General features: G+C 40.3%; 1 protein-coding gene across 2 annotated transcripts in view; it reads left to right on the top strand.

Moving 5' to 3' along the window:
* LOC125920318 (uncharacterized protein C3orf20 homolog) overlaps positions 1 to 24,308 on the top strand; it is a 186,579-nt gene that overhangs the window by 90,818 nt on the left and 71,453 nt on the right. For both annotated transcript variants that reach the window (XM_049627470.1, XM_049627471.1), the window contains exons 14-15: positions 956 to 1,253; positions 6,761 to 6,877. In XM_049627470.1, coding sequence (XP_049483427.1) covers positions 956 to 1,253; positions 6,761 to 6,877 — 415 coding nt within the window. The remainder of the gene's footprint in view (positions 1 to 955; positions 1,254 to 6,760; positions 6,878 to 24,308) is intronic.

Here is a 24,308-nt window from a genome sequence, read left to right as displayed (position 1 = left end):
TTTACTGGAGGGGTTGTGTTAACTAATTTGGATATAAATTTTTAAAATAAAATTAAAAAAAAGAAAAGGTGAAGCCAACACTGAATATTTTAATGATAATAAAAAATACTCTTCTAGCTACCAGGAATGCCAGTTTTCAGTAACTTAATTAAAATATTTTATTTAACAAATTTCAGCATCACACAAAAATTCCTTAGGTGTAATTAAAATTCACAGAGTTTGTTTTTATAAGCCTCATAACCTCCCAGAAGTTTTGTGGAAACTTATCCCTACATTACAGATGTTAATACTGAAGCATAAAAAAGTCAGAAGATTTACAGTGACACTGAGAGTTAGTGATAGATGACAGATCCAAATTTAGCTTTCTGATGTCCATTCTGGGTATTGGGTTACATAATTTATCTAGTCTATTAATAGACATAAATCAACTCAAAAGTATTCTGTAGATATTTCACTTCCAGTCAGTGAGACAGCAGTATTGTAACAGAAAAAAATACACACGGGTTCACGTTCCAGCTCTATCAGTTACTACTTGTGTGCTTTAGTCATGTTATTGAATTTCCTGAGCTCCAGTTTTCCCCACTTGTAAGAGGGAATGAAGTAAGTATCTTACAGACCAGTCTCAATGCATTCTTCTTGCATTTGTTAAACTGCAATTAACGCTCTAAATCTCATCCTTATTGGTCAATTATTTGCAATCATTTGGATTAATGAATTCCTCTGAACTGACATAGCTTATGTCTGTTTCAGAGCCACAAGTGCTTATATAACTGAAAAGCCTTACGTTGAACTCTTTCAGTGTTTTGACAAGTATTTTAGTGTGCTGACACATAAAATTCTGTCCAGAATTAAATGTAAATGCTTTACCAAAGTAGCCACTTTGGTTCTTTTCAAAGTGATGTTTTTTCTGTCTATTCAGTTCTTTAAACATGATTTCTAACCATTACATTTCTAGGCTTCCTCTTCCTCCCATTGAGAGCAAGGATGCATGGTTTGCTTCCCAGCTGCTTTGTCCTGTGGTCCTCAGGAGGACACTGTGTGGGAAGGAAGGGGGCACATGCCAATGTGGCACTTACAGCATCCCTGAAGTGACAGACCTGGAGTATGATCACCTTATAAGCACCCAGCTGTCTTCCGTGGATCAGGTCATTATAGTCCACGTGACCTCAGCTAAGGAAACAGACAAGACTATAAAAGAAATGGCCCAAGTGTATAGGAAACTGAACAGATCCAAAAGCATGCCTTGCATTCAGGTGGGTATCATGTGTATTAAGACAAACTGTGAATAATGTCTACTTGCATGTTACATCTTAATACATTTCCTCAGCCACACAAAAGATTGTGGAGGAATTTTTCCCCTGCTTTTGTAATTGAAGTATGACCTTCATATAATAAAGGTCGCAAATCTTAAGGGCATATAGCTTAATGAATTTTTGTGTATGTGTATACCTATATAATCACCAGCCAGATTAAGATATAGAATATTTCCGGACCCCAAAAAGTTCTCTCTGGCCCTTTTCAGTCAGCAATCCCCCTGCCTCCCACCCCTGGTAACCGCTTTTCTGACTTCCATCACCATAAATTAGTTTTATCTGTTTTAGATGTTCGTATACATGGAATTACATAGTATGCACATTTTGAAACACACAGTACATTTTTATGCCTCTTTTGCCAGAGGCTGGGAATGGTAAATACCAGGCATGCCAACATCCTACCATTCTGCATCTATGGTGGACATTACTGATCCATCATTCTTTTCAACTAAGCCTAGACTGGGCCCTAACTCTTTTTCCTGACTGCACTGCTAGTAACTACTACAAGCGGATCTGAGTAGTAACTCATGAAGCCTCTTCTATATGATAGCCTTTCCCCTCAAGAGTATTCTCTAAGTCTTATTGATTGTATCACTATGTCACTTTTTTCCCTATTTGTGCCTTTTCTCCAGTCCCACTGCTTCTGCTTATTTCAGGCCTTCATCATCTCCCATCTGATTTTCTCCAGTGGCCTGACTAGTTTTCCTGCTTTCTGGTCTTGGTGCCTGTGATATTTCCTACACGTTGCGGGGTGCTCTTTTTAATACATGGACACGACTGCATCATTCTGCTGCTTAAAATCTTCTAAGGACTTCCTTTCAGGCCACGTCCAAGTTCTTTCATGTGACATGGAGGGCCCCTCCCAGTGGGGCTCTTCCCTCCCTGACCAATTCCCTGTTCCAACCCCAGCAATGGCCCCAGGGGACATATTAAAGAACCTCTGCAGGGTTCAGGTCTTGTTCTGCATCAGATTGAAGCATGTGGAAGCTGAGGGCAGGGCCGTGTCACCTCTTGCAGAGCTGCGTCCACTGATTGGGCTTTTAAGACATTGCCCTAAATAGCCCTGAGCTTCTTTTGAGTGATGTTACATTATATTCCCCAGGCCTAGTGTTCCCCTAGATGAAGCCCGATGTGAAAATTGTCTTTCTGAATGAGAAGCTAGAATAGCTTTACTTCCCATGAGGATCCTGTATGTTTCCTCTTTCCCGGTAATGAGATTTTTGGTACCCAACTGGGTTTCTCTCTTTACTTGGCCTGAAAGTACAGAGAAAAGTTTTAAACTGAATTATAACAATAGATTAAGAACTTATGGGCCACTTATCTGAAATCCATTTCTTATTTTGGATCCAGAGCTTGTATTGATACTGAAATTTTCTCATCATAATTTTTTTTTATTTATAATTTTCTCTTATACTATTCTTGCTTCCTATAAATCTCCTTGCATCTTTTGCTAAAAAGGTAGAATATAAACAAACAAGTTTAAAAGGTAAGTTTTGATGAAGGAAATATTTCATCTAACAGAATTGATAGCAACCTTGCAAGAAAGTGACATGTCATTTTGTAACTCTAAACGGTGAAGAAAGAGAATATGGGTGTAATTGGCTGGGTACCCTAGACTTCCATAAAGTAGATTCTTTTTTTAGATCATAAAAATGAAGGGAATATTCTCATACCAGAGGCCCTAAAGGGAATACAAATAAGAATGGGGAAGGTTGTAAAACACAGAAAGTTCACCCTAGAACTCCAGTCTCCATCAAAAAGGTTGCCTGGTCAGACTAGGGTCTTGGCTCTCTCTTCATTCTCTTTCATTCCACCTAACCAGGGAACCACGAGGCCTGCACAATGGTGAAATTGTTAAGCTGCACTTGGAAGCTGGACAGCAATGAGAATTCACCAGATGCTCTGATAGAAGCCTCAAGGGTGTAGACAAAGCTCCTAAAAGGGTAGCCTGAGCCACAGAGTGTGTGGGATGGGTTCTGGGAGCTCAGGGAGAACTGGTTCTGGGAGTGGCAGCCCCACCCTTCCAACCTACACTGAATCCAGATTCCTCTGCCCACAGTTGGAATCTTCTTGATGGCAGGACCGTGTCTTGGTCACCATTGTAGCCCTAGTGCCTATCACTGGGCCTAGTGCATGGTTAACATCTAAAATTTATTTGTCAAATGAATAAATGAACCAATGAATGAGCAAATGTTTTTTTAGCCTAAACGCCAGTTATGGGGGTATATGGTCACTGCTACTTCTTTCTTAGTTTCATGGGAGATGCTCTGGGACTATGGGCTTGTGAATGGAGCTAGGGCTCCCCTGAAGAGACAGACAAGCCAAGTGGATGAGAGAGCAAGACCATAGTTAGGAAGAGTTCAACTCTTCACTGAAAAAGACAATGATGTGCATCAAATCCCAAGGACTCTAATATCCTTGGTGCAAACAGTACCTGCCATCCCCCTCTCCCTCTATACCTGGCATCTAGCAGACACTCAGGAAATGTTTGTTCAACTGAGCTGAAGTGACACAGAATAAGATCAAAAAAGCAATATTTATTGAGCATTTACTGTGTTGCAACCACTATTTACCCGGAATATCATCTAGTTCTCAAAAGAATTGCAAATGGCTGGCTCTCTGCACATGAGTCCATTGAGCACAGGTGAATAACTGAGACACAGGACAGTTAGGTCACTTGTTCAAGGTTACTCAGTTAAAAAGCGGTGGGGCTGAGATTCACACCAATCAGTCTTACTCCAGGAAGCACACTCTTAAGCACCACGCTCTGCCATATAGCATTGTGGAGTAGGAAAAGCAGTGGCTTAGGGGGGCAAGAGTGAAATCAAATGAGATGAATGGATTGGGAGGAATGGCTCATATCCAACACCTCATATCCAGGCATGTGGAGGCAGGAGGTGTGGAAGGGGCTTCGTATGTATGCTCAGCAGGAATTGTAGAGACCAGAGCATCTGATAAAAGGAGCCATGTCTCACTGAATCCTTCTAATAATGACGAAATAAGTCCCCAGTGCTCCTAATATCTACTTGAGGATGAAACTTTTTGATAGCACAATTCTGTATATTTATTGATTCAGATAACAAACATTCACTGAGTTCCTACAACATGCTGGGGAGTGTGATAATAACTTGAGATAGCAAAATGAATCAGACTCTGATCTTGTCCTCAAGGAAAAGACAATCCAGAGAACAGTCATGACTCATGACATGTTGAAATGAGTGCCTGGTCAGAAGTATCAATGGAGCATTTAGACAAGAAGTGGCTTGCTGGACTAGTAAGACTAGTAAGAATTAACTGGGTGAATATTTACCACAAATGGCATTTTGGAAGGCACATTGGAAAACTGTACGTTGGAAAGCAAAAGGATAGCAAACTGTAGGATGAATCTGGGAAATAGGAAATGAATCAGTATTAGGGGGTGCATGTTGAGGAAGCTAGCAGCCAAAGAAGTTAGTGAAAGACTATGAGGTTTGATAAAGAATTTGAACTCTCCTTGAAGAGGAAGAGGAGTCATTAAAGGGTTTTAAGCACAGAAGTGACGGTAAGAGGTTTTGTATTTTAGTTGGATCATTTTAACAGAATGGTCTGGAAAAGATTGGAATGACAAAGAGACCTATTATAGCAATTTACACAGGAGAGAAATGATCAGGCAATAGCAGTGGGAGTGGAAAAGGATGCTGAGTCTGAATGATGGATAGAAGCGAGACTCTGTAAGACTTGATATGTTGAGTGAGGGAAGAGTTTAAGATGTCTTCTACCTTCTTGTTTGGACAGTTAGAAGAATGGCGGTACTATTTTGTTTTGAGATAGGGAATTCAGAAGGACAAGGATAAGAAATATCTGTTATCCATTACCAAGTAATAAACCACCCCAAAACTTGCAAACATAGAACAACAACCACATGTTTACTCATGACCCTCTCGGGATTTAGCAGGGATGACCGGAATATGCTTCACATAGCACTGGCTTGGGCAGTTTGAGTACAGCTGGAGGATTCAAGAATAGCCTCATTCACATGGCTGGCAGGTAGTACTGCTGACATTTAGGAGTTCAGGAATGGCTATTGGCCAGGGACCTCTATTTGAAGTCCTCTCTACAGAGTTATTCTGGTTTCCTCACAAAGCAGTGTCCATATTTTGAGAAGGAATGTTCCAGAGGTGAATATGGAATCTGGAGATCTCTTAAGGCCTGCCCTCAAAAGTTATACAGTTATACTCTTGGTCAAAACCTATCACAAGGCCAGCCCAGATTCAAGGGGAGTGGAAACAGACCTCCATCTCTTGATGGGTAGAGTGGTAAAGAATTTATAGACATCTTTAGGCTACCACAAGAATGTTTAAAGAGGGGTGGCTGTCTGGCTCAGTTGGTAGAGCTTGTGACCCTAGATCTTGGGGTCACGTAAGCCCTACATTGAGTGTAGAGCCTACTTAAAAAAAAAAAGAATGGGGGCACCTGGGTGGCTTGGTCAGTTGGGCGTCTGATTTCAGCTCAGATCATGATCTCATGGTTCATGGGTTCAAGCCCCACTTCAAGCTCTGTGTGCTGACAGCTCAGAGCCTGGAACCTGCTTCAGATTCTGTGTCTCCCTCTCTCTCTGTCCACCCCCCGCCACCCCCTACTCGTATGTCTCTCTCTCTCAAAAATAAATAAAGATTTAAAAAAAATTTTTTTTTAAAAGAATGAAGAGAAAGATGGAAAAATTCAGATTGGGCATGTTGAATTGGGGGTACCAGAGTGACATCAAAATGGGACATCAAGAAGTAGGCAGTTCAACCCACAAGTCCAACACTCAGAGGAAGGCACTAGCTTTGGAAGACATTTGGTAGACAGAAATAGTAGTTAAAAGTATGAGTGACCAAAGGGGTATGTTAAGAGAGTGAATAGCAGGAGGCAAGAATGGAGATTTTAGATATTTAGAAGTCAGGTAGCGATGGGGCTCCTGGATGGCTCAGTGGTTAAGCATCTGACTTCAGCTCATGATCTTGCGGTTTGTGAGTTAGAGCCCCATATTGGGCTCTCTGCTGTCAGCTCAGAGCCCGCTTTAGATCCTCTGTCTCCCTCTCTCTCTCTGCTTCTCCCCTCTCTCAAAAATTAATTTTTAAAAATCTTAAAGAAGTAGAGAAAAAATTATGCATGACAAAGACTAGGATGGAACACATAGAGAAAGAAAACAGAAGAGTGGGACCAGAAAAGCCCAGGAAAGAGTTTGAGAAGGAGGACTGTTCAGTAATTTCAAATGTCTTAAAGAGGTCAAGAAATAGAAGAAACATGAAGATGTCCACTGGCCTTGGCAATACAGAGGTCTTTGATGAGTTTTTGAAGAGGGCATTCCTGATGTGTGGTAGGAATAGAGTTTAGAATTGTTGATTCAGATACAAATACTGCTGAATGGAGCAAGGGATTTTTTACTTGGGATTTAATGTCTTTACAACTTTTTGCTTTTTTAGAGTTGTTCAGATCCCTTTCGATTGCTCAAATACAACATCACCTCTGCATCTAAATTTACTGGCAACAGTTGTCCACTTCTGGTTCAAAGGCACAATGTCATTCCAGGAATTTTTTTGGTATGTACTTTGAGATATATGACTTTTTTAACCAACCTACTATGTTGTATATGTGTATGATGTTGTGCATGATGTCGAGATTATTCATAGAGTACACAAAAGAATGGAGATAATGAGGAAATAGATAAGCTCAAATCACAAACTTCCTTGGTACCCCCTTGACTACCCCCTTGACTAATAGTTGTAGATATTCTTATAACTATTGGGTTATCGTTATGGTTACTTTAGTGAAGTTAAAAACTGGATTATCTGGTGGCGCCTGGGTGGCTAGTTGGTTAAGTGTCCTACTCTTGATTTCAGCTCAGGTCAAGAGCTCATGGTTTGTGAGATCAAGCCCTATTTCAGGCTCTGTGCTGACAGTGTGGAGTCTGCTCGCGATTCTCTCCTCTCTCTCCCTCTCTCTCTCTCTCTCTCTGCCCCTCCCTGCTCATTCTTTCTCTCTCCCTCTCTCTCCAATAAATAAATAAACTTAAAAAACAAAAATCAAAAAACTCTGTTAACACTGAGGTGATCAAATCCTCTACCTCCTGAGTAGATATGGGATTATAAATGCTAAAATTTAATTCTTGCATTTAAGAATATTATAACCTAATCAAGGAGATAGGATACATAATATCCATATTTTAAGACTGAACAGAGTAACTACCGTGACTGAGTCAGCCCAGTACAGTACAGAAAGCATGAACTTTGAAAACAAACAGACCTGGGACACCTGGGTGGCTTGGTCGGTTAAGCGTCCGACTTCGGCTCAGGTCACAATCTCGCAGTCCGTGAGTTCGAGCCCTACGTCGGGCTCTGTGCCGACAGCTAAGAGCCTGGAGCCTGTTTCAGATTCTGTGTCTCCCTCTCTCTGTGACCCTCCCCCGTTCATGCTCTGTCTCTCTCTGTCTCAAAATAAATAAACGTTAAAAAAAAAAAAATTAAAAAAAAAAAAAAACAGACCTGAGTCCAGACCTTGGTTCTACTATTTGCTGGCTATATGACCTTGGGCAAATTACTAAGCCTCTGAGCCTGTTTCCTCCCTTACAAAAAGGGAAAATGTAACCAACTCATAAAATTATAAAAATTCAGTGAGATAATGTGCATAAGGTGTTTGTTTCAATTCCTGGCACATCATGGATACTTAATAAATGTTAATTCCCTTCCACCAATTTTTCAGTTCAACAAATGTGTATGGAATGTCCGCTCTGTGCCAAGCACAATATTGGGTACTGCGGATACAAATACAAAAAAAAAAAAAAAAAAGCCACAGTCTCTGCTGCCAAGGGACTCCTAGTCCAAGGGCGGGGTGGGGTGGGGGGTGCGGTGCAGTCTGCAGCTTGCTGAGAGGTATGAGATGTGAGCTGAACCTAAAAGTGTTTTGATACAGAGAGGTAAGAAGGAGAGGGATGTTCCAGGGAGAAGGGATGTTATTAATAAAGGCAAAGGCTCAGAGCACAAGGAATCTGGAGACCTGGATTTTAGTCCTGCACCTTCCACTATAACCAGCTGTACATATTTGGGATGATCTCATTGGCAAGCATACAGGACCGAATTAGATCAGTGGCTCTCACCACTGGCTCCTGCCTTAGGTGCATGAAAAAATGATTTCTGGGTCTCACACTGGAATAGTTAAATCAGAATTCCTTTGGATGAGATCGGCATCAGCTTTTTTTTTTTTTTTTTAATGTTTATTTATTTATCTGGAGAGAGAGAGCACATTCACATGAGCAGGGGAGGGACGGAGAGATAGAGGGAGAGAATCCCAAACAGGTTATGCCTGTCAGTGCAGATCCCGAAGCAGGGCTCAAACTCACTAACCATGAGATCATGACCTGAGCCAAAATCAAGAGTCAGATGCTTAACCGACTGAGCCACCCAGGGGCCCTGAGTATCAGCTTTACATCAACCTTATTATGATACATTTCACATACAATACAATACACCCACTTTATTGTACAGTTTCGAGGACTTTTGACAATGTGCATACTTGAGGAACTGCCTCCACCACAGGAAGTTTCCCTCAGCCCCTTAGCTGTAGTCATTCCACCTTCATCCCCAGGCAATCACTGATCCGCTTTCTGTTGCTATAGATTAGGTGTGCCTTTTCCAGATTTCATCTGAAAGGGCTCAAATAATAAGCATTCTTTCATCTGGCTGAGATTTCAATGTTTTTTTAAACTTCCCTGGATGATTTTAATGAGGAACAATAGACTGGATAATCTCTCAGGATCCTTCTAGCCCAAAAAATATCATGATTTCATCTGCTAGGCTAGAGATACTTTATAAAAATTGTATTTTAGTAATAATAAGTATGACTGCTGTCATTGTAATAATTATGATAACACTAACACTAATGCTTATTGAGCTTTTCCTATGTGCTCAGGCACTGTGCTGTTACTCATCTGTATTTTCCTATCTAAATCCCTACAGCAGGAATTAACCTCTGAGGGGGTAGGTGCTAATATTGTTCCTGATAATAGGGATGGCAACTAATCTTTAGGGAGATTAAGTAACCTGTTCAGGGCCAAGGAGCTAGCTAGCAAGTGGTGGGATAAGGATTCAAATCCAGATTTCCCTCCAATAAACAGAGACTTTACTTTTAATCAAGATGCTACAAAAGCATCTTCCCACAAAGTGAAGTTTCAGCCCCCACTACTTCAGAAGTGAAAGTGATACCAGATGAATGCTTTCAGCTTGTTTATGGGTTCCAGCTGGGGAGAAGAAACTAATTTAAAGGTACATTTAGCAAGAAAGACTTAAGGCAAAGAGCCTTGCACCTTAACATGAAAAGTAAGCCTGTTTGTTGGGAGCGTCAAATGACAGTGAAGACTACAGTGATGCAGGAAGAGAGAAACGGGGCAGAGGCTACATCCACGCATGTCTGTTGAGATGTATACAAAACAGAGATAGCAAGAGCACATCTACTGATTTCCCTCCAGTGAAGGGAATAACCTCAGATTTCAGTACACATATACACCAAAAAAAAAAAAACTTTTTTTTTACTTTTCAAAGTAAACATCCACTGTCACTATGAACAATGAACAATGAGTCTTATTCTGTGGTAGGGAAATCTTCCCACAGTACCTGGCAGGTGATCAAATACCTCCCTGCTTCTGCAAGCCTATTTAAGCCTGTGAGTCTTAGCAGACCTGCTTGGTTGGTTATAGTCTATGCTTCCTATAAATTTACTAGTGGCTAAAAAAGAAAAAATCATGGGCAAAATGAAAATGTATGTCCTCCTTAAGTTGCATTCATCCGTGACAGCCAAATCAAAGTCCTTTTAGCTGAGATCCTCCCAATTCCAGGTAGGAGAATATTGACAATTATTTTGCGATCACCTAAAACAAACAGGGTCCTATTTAAATGCTGGCTGCCAAGCCAAGAGCAAAGCTAAGGCCTCAGCCCACCTACCTGTTTGTCCACTGGGTGACAGTGTTGATCCATCTGATACAAGTGTGCTTTGTCTCTGGGCCAAAAACCTCCGGGGAAAGATTGCAGCCAGATGGCTTTCTGAGGGCCTTGGGGAATGGCTCTGTCTTTCTTCTCAGAGCATGGCAGAATCATTGTTTTCTTTATTTTTCAAGGAAAAAATGTGAGGTGTAGAATTGTTCCAGTGTTGCCACTTTTCTTTGGGCAAAGTGGTACAGAGAACGGAGGTGATTGTCCATAATATATTAACCCTCATTTTCCTCACAATGTAACAAAGGCAAAAAGCCTGCAAAGAGCACTGTGAAAACCCAGCTGAAAATCCATTTCAGCTGTTTACTTAGATGCATTGGGATGTATCAATTCTTTACCCAAGGTGTTCACTCATATACAAATGTGCTAGTTGATGGGATTTGCATTGCCCACAGCTCTAAAGAGGGACAAGATTGTGGAGAATCATTTCCAATTTGCCAGGGCACAGTTTTACATTGTTCCATCTGTTCTGACGTGATCCCTGTCTTCAGGAGGAGAAATAGATAAGCTAGAACAAATACTGTAGTAACATTTGATGTGATCAGTAGAATGATGGAGGTATGTTATAATACAAGAGAGGAAAGTGGATGATGGAACTATCCATACTCCTACTTTAAAAGGACAAGACAGAAAGTGAGTTGACTGTTTGCTTCAAGATGCTAAGAGGGTTGGTTTGTGCAATTTTTTGTTCTCTTCTGCTCCTCACCCCTAACATGGCAAGGACAATGAGGGGACTCCTCATTATATAGTGAGCAATAAAGTCATGTTAACGTGGTACTCTGTTCCAAACTCTTTTTTAGTCAGGTTGAAAGACTAAAATAGAATGAATTATCAATTTAAGCAAATTTAGCATCTAACAAGTTTTTTTTTCCCCCCTCCTTTGCTTTATTTATATTGCTTGGTCAGATCTATTTGTGCTGATAAGTTAGCACATTTATATTTTATTATTACACTTAACATAACAAAGCTTTGGGGTTTCTTTCATACTTAAAAATACACTAAAACTGCAGTAGTATTTTCTTAGGGAGTTGTGCTGGAGTTCTGAGGCCTTCAAGTGTGGGTTAGAAATACAAACACATTGTCTGGCTGCATGAAGATTGGGCTTTCACTCTCTAGAATTCACATAAACATGGAGCAACATGGAACAAGGGGCCATAGAAGCCAGAATGTGAAGCTCTTGAGCTGTAAACGACTTCCTTGTCACTGCCCTTTGGACACTTAGAGGCCTCTCTAGGCCTTAGCTACCACATTCAGACAGCATGGACCTATTTAGGGCAAACTATAACCACAAGAATTATGATATTCTCTTCAGTGCATATTAAGAACATTTTTTCAGAGCTTTGGTATTCTCTACTCAGCAGGGATCTACCATTTCATCAGCAGGGAGAGTAAAAGGATTTATAAGAGGTGGCTTTGAGCAGGGGAAGTTGAGAACTTTCTGGGACTTACCAGAGCAGAATGGATTCTCCTAGGAAGCAAAGCCAACCTGCATTGTGTCCCACTGTGTCTGTGTGCTCCACCAGCGAGGCATGGTGAAAGCAAACAGAGAATGAGGTCGAGGTGTGCACCCACAGGAGCTCCAGGAACACCCTATCTGTTTATATCTCTGTGGGCATGTGCACAAGATGTGTTCTTCCTCCAATTTCTTCCTCCTTCTTCATTTTCTAATGAAGCCTCTTTGGAGGCTTACTGGCTGCTCTGTGAGAGGCCAGGACCAAAGATTATTCGAGAGGAGTGTTCTAGAGTAGGTGGACCCTATGCTCGCCTTGTCCCTTGATAACAGCTAGATAAATATCAAATCATTTGGAACACCCAAGAAATCAATCTGAGGACTAAGAGAACAAACTTCACAGCCAGAGGGAGAAAAGAGGCCACATCTTGGAAGTACAGATAGACTTCAATCCAAGTCTGACCCCCTTATACTCTGTAGGTACTTTGTTACTAGGGCAAGTGTGCCTGACAGCCAGGGCAGCAGTGGTGCCTTCCCCACAGAAGACCAGCACTAAGCATCCCTCTCCTGCATTCACCAAGTTCACTGACTGCCGGGTGCTGCAAAGCTTCAGCTGTAGTAGAAAGAATCTAGCCTCTTCTAACAAGCAGACCAAAACTACAGTTTCACCTAGTTAAAACTCACACTGGACAAAGTCCAAACACTCCCCACTGCTGGTAAAGAGAAATTCTGCGAAGGACTGACCTGAGGGAAAGAGCAACCAAAACACAACAGCAGAGTGCACATAGCATACACCAGAAACACTTCCTGAAGCACCAGGCCCAGGACAGAAGAGCCCAGACCTCTTCTTAATACAGCATTATTCTCAGGAACAGGAAACATAACAGTATTTCCTAACACAGAGAAGACAGAGACCTAGACAAAATGCCAAGACAGAGGAATTCATCCCAAAAGAAAGAGCAAGAAAAGGTCACAGCCAGGGATGTAATCAAAACAGATATAAGTAATATGCCTGAGCCATAATTTAAAACAACAATCATAAGAATACCAGTTGTGCTTCAGAAAAGCATAGAAGACACCAGGGAGTCCCTTACCACAGAGATAAAAGTTCCAAAAACTAGCCAGGCTGAAATAAAAAATGCTATAACCAAGATTCAAAACCGACTGGAAGTAACGAATACAAGGATGGAAGAAACAGAGGAACAAATATGGGACATAGAAGATAAAATTATGGGGAAAAAATGAAGCTAAAAAGAAGAGGGAAGGAAAAATATTGGATCACAAAGGTAGACTTAGGGAACTCAGTGACTACATAAAGTATAATAACGTTCATAACATAGGACTCCCAGAAGAAGACAGGAAAGAAGGGGAAGAAGAATTAATTGAGCAAATTATAGCTGAAAGCTTCCCTAATTTGGGAAAGGAAAAAGACATCTAAATCCAGGAGCCACAGAGAACCCTCATCAAAATCAACAAAAGCAGGCCAACACCAAGACATTTCGTGGTCAAATTTGCAAAATACAAAGATAAGGAAAGAATCCTGAAAGCTGTAAGGGAAAGAAATCCCTAACCCACAAGGGAAGACAATTAAGGTTAGCAGTAGATCTATTCACAGAAATTTAGCAGGCCAGAAGGGAGTGGCATGATTTAGTCAATGTGCTGAATGGGAAAAATATGCAGCCAAGAATACTTTATCCAGCAAGGCTGTCATTCAGAATAGAAGAAGAGATAAAGGGTTTCCCAGACAAAAACTAAAGGAGTTTGTAACCACTAAACCAGCCCTGCAAGAAATATTAAAGGAGACTCTTTAAGTGGGAAAGAAAGACCAAAAGCAACAAAAACTAGAAAGGAACAGAGAAAATCTCCAGGAACATTGACTTTACAGGTAATACAATGGGATTAAATTCATTATCTATCAATAATCACTGTGAATGTCAAAGGACTAAATGCTCCAATCAAAAGACATATGGTATCAAAACGGATTAAAAAAAAAAAAAAAGACCCATCTATATGCTGCCTACAAGAGACTCAGACAGAAAGACACCTGCAGATTAAAAGTGAGGGGATGGAGAATGATTTATCATGCTAATGGATGACAAAAGAAAGCCAGAGAAGCCATACTTATATCAGACAAACTAGATTTTAAATTTTTTTTAATGTTTATTTATTTTTGAGAGAGAGAGACAGAGCATGAGCAGGGGAAGGGCACAGAGAGAGGGAGACCCAGAATTCAAAGCAGGCTCCAGGCTCTGAGTTGTCAATGCAGAGCTTGATGCAGGACTCAAACCCACAAACAGTGAGATCATGACCTGAGCCAAAGTCAGACGTTCAACCAACTGAACCACCAGGTACCCCTGGACAAACTAGATTTTAAACCAAAGACTGTAACAAGAGATGAAGGGCACTGTATCATAATAAAGGGGTCTATCCAACAAAAAGATCTAACAATTGTAAATATTTATGCCCCCAATTTGGAACAGCCAAATATATAAATCAATAATAATATAATTGATATTATTATTCAATAAAACTCATTGATAGTAATACAATAATATCAGGAGACTTTAACACCTCAGTTACACCATGTACAGATCATCTAAGCATAACATCAACAAGAGAACAATGGCTTTGAATGACACACTGGACCAGATGGACTTAACAGATATATTCAGAGCATTTTATCCTAAAGCAGTGGAATACATGTTCTTTTTGAGTGCTAATGGAACATACTCCAGAATAGATCACATACTGGGTCACAAAATCAGGTCTCAACAAATACAAAAAGACTGAGATCATACCATGCATATTTTCCAACCACAACACTATAAAATTTGAAGTCAACCACAAGAAAAAATTTTGAAAGACTGCTAATACATGGAAGTTAAAGAAAATCCTACTAAAGAATGAATGGACTAACCAGGAAATTAAATAAGAAATAAAAAGATACATGGAAGCAAATACAAATGAAAACACAACAGCCCAAAACCTTTGGGATGCAGCAAAGGCAGCCATAAGAGGGAGATATATAGCAATACAGGCCTACCTCAAGAAGCAAGAAAAATCTCAAATATGCAACCTAAACTTACACCTAAAGGAGCTAGAAAAGTAACAGCAAATTAAGGTAGAGCAGAAATAAATAATATAGAAGCAAACAAAAAAAAAAAAAACCCAATAGAACAGATCAATGAAGTTAGGAGTTGGTTCTTTGAAATATTTAATTGAATTAATAAACCCCTAGCCAGACTTTTCAAAAGGAAAAAAGAAAGGACCCAAATAGATAAAATCATGAATGAGAGAGATATCACAACCAACACCATAGAAATACAAACAGTTATAAAGGAATATTGTGAAAAATTATATGCCAACAATTGGACAATCTGGAAAGATGGATAAATTGCTAGAAACATACAAACTACCAAAAGTGAAACAGGAAGAAATAGAAAATTTGAACAGACCCATAACCAACAAAGAAATTGAATCAGTAATCAAAAATCTCCCAACAAACAAAAGTCCAGGGCCAGATGGCTTCCCAGGGGGATTCCACCAAACATTTAAAGAATACTTATCCATTCTCTCTCTCTCTCTCTCTCTCTCTCTCTCTCTCTCTCTCTCTCTCCCTCCCTCCCTCCTTCTCTCTCTCTCTCTCTCTCTCTTTAAATTCAAGTTAGTTAACATACAGTGTAGTCTTGATTTCAGTAGTAGAACCCAGTGATTCATTTCTTATATGTGACAGCCAGTGCTCATCCCAAAAAGTGCCTTCCTTAATGCCCATCACCTATTTAACCCATCCCTTCACTGCCTCCCCTCCATCAACCCTCAGTTCTCTGTATTTAAGAGAAAAAATAAAAGAGTAAAAGAAAAGAAAAGAAAAGAAAAGAAAAGAAAAGAATAGCTATTCTTCTCAAACTGTTCCAAAAAATAGAAGTAGAAGGAAAGCTTCATTCTATGAGGCCAACATTACCTTGATTCCAAAAGCAGACAAAGACTTCACTAAAAGGGACAATTACAGGCCAATATCCCTGATGAACATGGACGCACTGTGCATGGAGCCTGCTTGAGATTCTCTCTCTCCTTCTGCCCCTCCTCCCATTTTCTCTCTCTGTAAAATAAAAATAGAAAGAAAGAAATAATTAAGACAATTAGAGTCTAGAGACACTCCAGAACAAAGTTGGTGAAGCAGATAGTCTTTGTGTTTAGCTGGTAAAAATCAATCTCTTATACAAATATAATTTATAACTTAAGTAAAACAAATACCATTTTAGTAATCACAGTTTCCTGGGGCACCTGGGTGGCTCAGTTTGTTGAGCATCTGACTTGTGATCTTAGATCAAATTTTGATATCAGGGTCTTGAGTTCAGGCCCCAGATGGTCTGTATGCTGGGTATGAGGCCTACTTCAAAAAAAAAAAAAAAAAAAAATCATAGTTTCCTATTAGAAATTTTTATAATTTCAAGGAAAGAAACCAACCATTCTTGGAACCATTACCACTGACTTTCTATATCCCCAGAAAGCTCTTTGCCCTTTCTAACAAACAGCCTGAAAAACTCAACTACAGAATAAGTATAAACTTGATGGTAGTTCATATGTAAATATTCATAATCTTTTTTTCTTCCTTTTTTTTTTTAATTTAAAGAGACCTCTTTAATTTTGTTCAAATTAATTCTGTTCAAATTCCCTATCATTTAGCTATAGAATCCTTTTTTTGGTAGAACTGTTAACATTCCACACTCTAATGTTGCAAATAAATCTTCTAGGCTTCCACTTGACAGGAGAGCACTCCATGGGACAAGTAGAGATGACTTAATTGCACTGACCCAATCCCTCCTTGCCTTCCTGGTCCTTCCACAGGCCTGGGCTACCTTAAGAGGCATCACTAACAAACTTCCAGTTATAAATAAATATGTTATAAGGATGAAAAGTACAGCATAGGGAATATTGTCAATAGTATTATGATAACATTGTATGGTGACTACACTCACTGCAGTGAGAGCATAGCGTATATACAGATTTGTCCAATCACTGTTGTAAACCTGAAACTAATATAACATTTTATGTCATAAACTATAATTCAATAAAAGAAGAAAAAAGAGCAACACTAGAGCACCCCAGGCAGTGATTAAAACAAATCAGGGCCAAGCAGGCAGGGAGCTGTGATCTGTCAGGGATGAGGCTTAGAGGGGGGACACAGAGGAAGGGGAATCACTTGGGGATCAGTGCTGCTGTCTGGTCAGAGTAACTAGAGTGTGCCTAATCTTATTTCTCAAGTCTAAGTTGCTGAGTGTCTGAGTGTCTCTCTTGTCAAATACTCTGATTTGTTGTTGAACTGCCTGCTGGGACTTGCTTCAGTAATAATGTGTAGCCATTGTTGAATTAAAAGACACAGGGCTTAGAATTTTGTCTCCTTACCAAAAAATGAATAAATAAGTAAGAGTGAGGAAGGATTATCTGCAAATAGGAAAAACATTTCTTTTTAGTTCTTTTGATCTGGATCATGAAGGAGTGAAGATATTTCAGAGAGCATTCCTGGTTGAGGCCTCCTCTGGGAATGCTGGCTTTCCTTGGTGCTCTGCCATGAATCCTTTTCAAACTCAACACACTCACTCCCTGTAGGCTACTGACACCCAGAGCTCCAACCCTGGTCCCAGCTTCTTACCTGACCCATAAACCTGTGCCTCCTGGTTCACCCCACTCAGTGGTGTTTTGGATAGTTCAGACTCAACATGTCCAAGACAAAATCCATCTGGATCATAAAGTGTAAGGTGGGGAAGATGTGAGGATAGTTGCAGAAGATGAGACTAAGCCATATCATGCTAGTGAGTCATGAGGGGAAAGAGAAGAAGTGGGTGAGGGAGGAGGGAGAGCCAGAGGAAGAGGGGGAGGGGGAGCAGGAGGAGAAAGGAGAAGAAGAGGAGAGAGGAGGAGGAGAAAGAGGGGGGAGGAAGAGGGCAAAGAAAAAGGGAAGGGGAGAGAAGAGGAAGGCAAGGAGGAGGGGTACAGAGAGGAGGAAAAGCATGAACTTGATCCTAAGAGGAATGAGGAACACTGAAGTATTTTAAATAGGGAGTGACATGAGTATATAGCCATGGTTTAGAAAGATCACTATCAGTCCAATATAGATAATGAATTGGAGGGAGACAAAACTGTGGGCAGGGAGAACTTTTAGGTAGCTTTTGAGACAGTGTGAGAGAGGAAGTAGGCAGTGGATCCAGAGCAGTGACTCTGTGTGAGAATGTTGGAGAGGGAATGGAGTGCCTTAGTGGACATCAAGGTGATACAAATGTTGATGCCCATAATCCTAGGAAAACTCTAGGGAACAGAGCCAGAGCTGCTTGGTCACCTGCCCTCTCTCCACCTAAAGAGTCTCATCTCATACCAAACCTCCTTTATTCCTTCCTTACACAGAATATGGAGTGCCTACTATGCGCTAAACACTATATAGTAAGGAAAAAGAGTGATAGTGAGACAGAGGGACAACAGAAAAGGGTGGCCCCAGCATGCTGCTTAAAAGCTCTGTGTTTTGTTTTAATTAAGGAGACTGTTACCTGTAAGAATTCATTCATTCATTCGTTCTTTCTTTCCTTCCTTCCTTCCCTCCTTTCTCCCCCCCATCCCCTAACAAGTCATTAGAATACAAAATCATACACTCTCATAAAATCTAAAAGGATCCCAGGTGGGTCCCTACATCCAGCAAGAGTATTTTTGTTGATATGTATTTGTATTTGAAGTCCTGATTAAGTGCTGTGGCTTTTTTTAAAATGTTTTATTTATTTATTTATTTATTTATTTATTTATTTGAGAGAGAGAGAAAAGATGAGATGGGCCCGGGCAGAGAGAGAGAGGGAGAGAGAGAATCCTAAGCAGTCTCCACACTGTCAATGCAGAGCCTGATGTGGGGGCTTAATCTCATGAACTACAAGATCATGACCTGAGCCAAAATCAGGAGTCCAACACTTAACTGACTGAGCCACCCAGGCACCCCAAGTGCTGTGTTTTAAAAAGACCTCTTTGGGGCGCCTGGGTGGCTTGGTCGGTTAAGCGTCCGACTTCGGGACTTCGGCTCAGGTCATGATCTCACGGCCCGTGAGTTCGAGCCCCGCGTCGGGCTCTGTGCTGACTGCTCAGAGCCTGCAGCCTGTTTCAGATTCTGTGTCTCCCTCTGTCTCTGCCCCTCCCCTGTTCATGCTCTGTCTCTCTCTGTCTCAAAAATAAATAAACGTTGAAAAAAAATGTTTTAAAAAAAATAAAAAATAAAAATATAAAAAAATAAAATAAAATAAATAAATAAAAAGACCTCTTGGATGAACCTTGAAAACGTGCTAAGTGAAAGAATCCAGACACAAGAGGCCACATACTGTATGGTTCCACATATATGAAATGTTCAGAATAGGCAGATCCTTTCCAGAGGTGGGTAAAGAGGAAATGAGGAGTGACTCCCAGCGGGGATGGGCTTTCTTTTAGGGGGATGAGAATGTCCTGGAATCAGATAGTGGTGATGGTTGTACAACATTGTGAATATACTAAAACCCACAGAATTGTACAATTTAAAATGGAGTTATAATTAGTTCATATAGCTTTCTTTTTTTTAAAGGACCTCTTCCCCATGCCAGCTTCAAAAAAAAAAAAAAAAAAGAAAAAAGAAAGAAATACCAAGAAGGATAGAATGTAGTTACAGATCAAGGTTAAGAGTCATAAAAATTATTTTTGCTGTAGACAATATGAATTAGGTCTCATGTAGAGCTATACTAAGAGCACACGAACTAGAAAACTGTTGGGTTCAGCCAGCTAATGTTCCTGCATAAACTATTCTGTACCAAAGTTCAAGTCTTCCTTTCTTTCTGAATTTCTAAATGTAACTTCTAATCGTAAACACAGTGAATAATAAGAGGTAGTGACAGTGAAAGAAACTTACATTTTTCTAGTTTACCTTTCATTCTATTTTATGGGCATGAAGGTATATATTTTTTAACTTATTAAGGATCTTTGGTTGTAAGCAACAGAAACCAATTCTGACTAATATAAGGGGTAGGGGAGTGGTGTTTGAAGGATTTAGGGTAATCCACAGAATCAAAGACAGACTTCATTAGCTCCTTTGTAAGACCCTGGCTGGCTGCCTTAGGAGCAAGGGCAGCTGCAAGGACCTCAGCAGCAGTCACGTGTGCTGCCACCAGATGGCATCAGTTTTTAGTGCTGTCCAATTCAGTTCTTTGTTTTGTTTTTCAATTTTATTTTATTTTAGAGAGAGAGAGAGAGAGAGCACAAGAGGGGGAGAGGGGCAGAGGAAGAGAGAATCTTAAGCAGCTCCATGCTCAGTGCAGAGCCTGTTGCAGGGCTCGATCACATGACTCTGAGATCATGGCCTGAGCCGAAATCAAAAGTGGGAAGTTCAACCAACAGAGTCATTCAGGCACCCCCTGTCCATCTAAGTTTGACTATATTTCCTATGCAGTCCATAGGAGATAAAGTCTGATTGGCCTAACCTCAATCACATGCAAAATACATTCAAAGATCATATGTGTAGCCATGAACTTTAGTTTTGAAAAAGGCTTAGTATGTGCATATCCAAATTCCAAAGTGTAATATGAATGGAGAAGCATAGCCATTGGGAGTTGAATGATTTTGAAAATTTGCTTCCTTCCTATCATGCTTCTAGTTGGGAAAGCTGTATGACCCCTCTGTCTGGGCTCTTACTGTGTGAAGTATTGAGAGTGAAATTGCTCTTTACGATTCTAAGTAAATTACAGTGTCACTATGTTTCCCTGCCTGGTAACATAGAGACTAGGTAGGAGAATTGAGGAAATGTGGCTTAGGACAGGGAGAAGTGGTGCAAACAGCTTTAGTCTTAACACCTTATGCAGGAGGAGCCATAAAAGATGGGACTTGGAGACATAATTACTTACTTATTTTTATGGGCTCCTATTTCTCCTCCAAGGGAAAAAAAAATACTGTATAGAGTTTAAGAAAAGAATTAACCTGAATAAAACCAACTAATTAGGCAATTATAAATAACTGAATTTTTCATTCTGTTTTCTTTCCAAATCCAGCACCTACTTAAGACATGGCTTTGAAACCTTTAGAGTTAATTTTAAGTATGTGAATCTGGTGTAGTGAAAACTAAGAAAATATCTAGAAGCAGCTTGTTTAGGCATGTCTGGTTTGACTCTGAGGAATTACAATGCAGGTTCTTTTGGCTAGGAGTCTTATCCTATAAAGCTGCGTGCATGGGTCGTCTGGCTGGCTCTTTGGTGGAGCAGGCAGCTCTTGATCTTGGGGTTGTGAGTTTGAGCCCCACTTTGGGGTTAGAGTTTGCTTTTTTAAAATAAAGTTGCATGCAGAAAATTCTCCTGTGACTGGGGCGCCTGGGTGGCTCAGTCGGTTGAACATCCAACTCTTGATTTCGGCTCAGGTCATGATCTCATGATTCATGGGATTGAGCCCCAAATCAGGTACTGTGCTGACAGCCATGAGACTGCTTGGGATCATCTCTCCCCCTCTCTCTCTGTCTCTCCCCAGCTCTCAGGCCTGAGTGCACATATGTGCTCTATTCCTCTCACAAAAATAAGTAAACATTAAAAAAAAAAAAAAAGAGTTGACTTAAAAAAAAGAAAAAGAAATTCTCCTATGACTATATGGCAAGTCAGGAAAGCATGTGATTATCAAAATTAGTTTAAGAACTAGTGATCAAACTTACTAGTAAGATACATAGATTTTGTAATGCTGACTTTAGGGAAAAGTCACAATGTTATAGAGGATGGCTAATCACAGATTAGAAGGGAAGTGAAACTTCTCTCTTAGTGTGGATAAATTTATAACTTCCCTCACCAAATCCTACCAGCAAATTTGTTGTAGGGGCAACCAATCACCCTATTTTCTCATTTCTAGTTTCTGATTTTAGAGGCATATTTGATCAGGTGCTTATATATCTTCTATCTATAACCCAAAAGAAGCAATTTTTTCTTACAAAAGACCATGGGAGTAAAACCGATACCTACAAAAGAAGTATGAAAATCTTACTGATTTTCATATCAGTATCTGATATCACAACAGTTATTTCAAAATCAGGGAAACCCCAATAGATAGCTATTCCTTATCCATTCTTGGAAGACTATAATGCTTCTGTACTTTAAAAGCCAACACAGTTTAGTAACCATTAAAAAAATTAGAACAGTGATCAAAATTTTGATGAAATGAGAACATAAGCCTTGGGGGCAGACTTGAGTTTGAGAAGCACCTGGATGGCTCAGTCTGTTAAGTGTCTGACTCTTGATTTTGGCTCAGGTCATGACCTCGTGGTTCTTGAATTTGAGCCCCACATCAGGCTCTGCATTGACAGTGTGGGACCTGCTTGGGATTCTCTCTCTTTACCTCTCTCTCTGCCTCTCCCCTGCTCTCTCTCTCAAAATAAATAAACATTAAAAAAAAAAAAAAAGCCACCTAAATCAGATTACAGCACTTCTCTGCTCAGAACCCTCTAATAGGTACTCATCACTCTTAAAGTAAAATCCCAGATCTTTTCTCTGGACCACAAGTCTTTGTGTAATCTGACCCTCCCTCTCTTCCACTTCCCCACTTGCTCAGCAGTCCTGGCCTCCTTGCTGTTCCCCCTTGGAGCCTTTACACATGGTGCTGTCTTTGCTGGTTGTTCTCCAGATAGTTGCACAGTTTATTCTCTCATGTAATCAGGTCTTAGGCAAAGGTTATACTCCCTCAGTGGCCTTTCTTTTCTGTTCTGTCTAAAAGACCCCTTTGCACTCTCCATTCCTTACCTGCTTTATTTGGTTTATAGCACTGATCACTACTTGTTTTATTATCTGATCCCCACAATGAGGGCAGGGACTTTGTCTGTTTGGTTCATTCCTGCATCCCAGTGCCTAGAAAGGTGCCCAGAAAAATAGTAGATTTTTTTTTCTCTTTTTTAAAAGAATTTATTTTATTTATTAAATTTTTTGAGAGAGAGAGAGAGAGCACACGTGCACAAGTGAGTGGAGGAGGGACAGAGGGAGAGGGAGAGAGAGAGAGTCTTAAGCAGGATCCACTCCCAGAATGGAGCCCGATGCAGGACTCAATCCCATGAACCATGAGATCATGACCTGAGCTGAAATCAAGGGTCACTTAACTGACTGAGCCACCCAGGCATCCCTAAGATTTTATTTTATTATTCTTTTTTAAATGTTTATTTTATTTTTGAGAGAGAGAGAGAGAGAACAGGGGAGGGCAGAGAGAGAGAAGGAAACAGAGGATCTGAGGCAGGCTCCACGCTGACAGCATACAGCTTGACGCAGGGCTTGAACTCACAAACCGTGAGATCATGACCTGAGCTGAAAGAAATCAGATGCTTAACTGACTGAACCACCCAGGCACTCCCCTAAGATTTTATTTTTAAGTAATCTTTACACCCAATGTCCAGCTCGAACTCATAACCCTGAGATCAAGAGTTGCATGCTTTACCGACTGAACACCCCAGCACCCCCCAAATAGATTTTCAATAAATAATTTTTGATAGAGTGAATGAACATTCACCATTCCTTCCATCAGGAATGACAAACACATTTTTACTTTGCTTTGCCCCCTTCATTTATTAACCAAGCCTTTGCCCCAGCTTTTGGCAAGGACGAAAGGCAGGACTTCTACAAGGAAAAGAATATCTGCTGTGAATCCTGGCAACAATCCTAGGAGGTGATGATGCTGTTTCTTTTTAACATAGGGAGTTCAAGGAGGTTACAAAGCTGAGATGTGGAGCTGAAATCGGAGCCCAGGTGCCTGGACTCATAGTCCAAAGTGTAGAATAAGAAGTGTCTGTTGGCAGCATTACGATGCAGTAGAAGGGCAGATAGGGTAGAAATGGCCTTCTCTTTGTTTTCCTGTAAATGAGACATTTTAGGATTCTTGGGAGAGAGTGTTTTGGAGGTCTCCTCACTCTACTAACACATATCCCTTTTCTGGTCTCTATTTGAATGAGAGTTGCTATCTGGAAGCATATTGGGAAGGGTTCCTTAAGAGTACATGGTGAGAAAGAGGTAAAGGATCTGTAGGCTGAAATCTATAGAAAGCTTATGAAAGAACTGAAGAAGACACAAAGAAATGGAAAAACATTCCATGCTCATGGATTGGAAGAACAAATATTGTTAAATGTCAATGCTACCCAAAGCAATCTACACATTCAATGCAATCCCTATCAAAATAGCACCAGCATTCTTCACAGAGCTAGAACAAACAATGTTAAAATTTGTATGGAACCACAGAAGACCCCAAATAGCCCAAGTAATGTTGAAAAAGCAAACCAAAGCTGGAGGCATTACAATCCCGGATTTTAGCCTGTACTAAAAAGGTGTAATCATCAAGACAGTATACCATTGGCACAAAAACAGACACATAGACCAATGGAATAGAATAGAGAACCCAGAAATGGACCCACAAATGTATGGCCAATTAATCTTTAACAAAGCAGGAAAGAATATCCAACGGAAAAAATACAGTCTCTTCAGCAAATAGTGTTGGGAAAACTGGACAGCTACATGCAGAAGAATGAACCTGGACCACTTT

This window comes from Panthera uncia, chromosome B4, assembly GCF_023721935.1.
Source record: "Panthera uncia isolate 11264 chromosome B4, Puncia_PCG_1.0, whole genome shotgun sequence".
Classification (NCBI taxonomy): Eukaryota; Metazoa; Chordata; class Mammalia; order Carnivora; family Felidae; genus Panthera; species Panthera uncia.
Note: the sequence above shows the minus strand (reverse complement) of the source record. Positions and strands in the feature narration are given on the sequence as shown.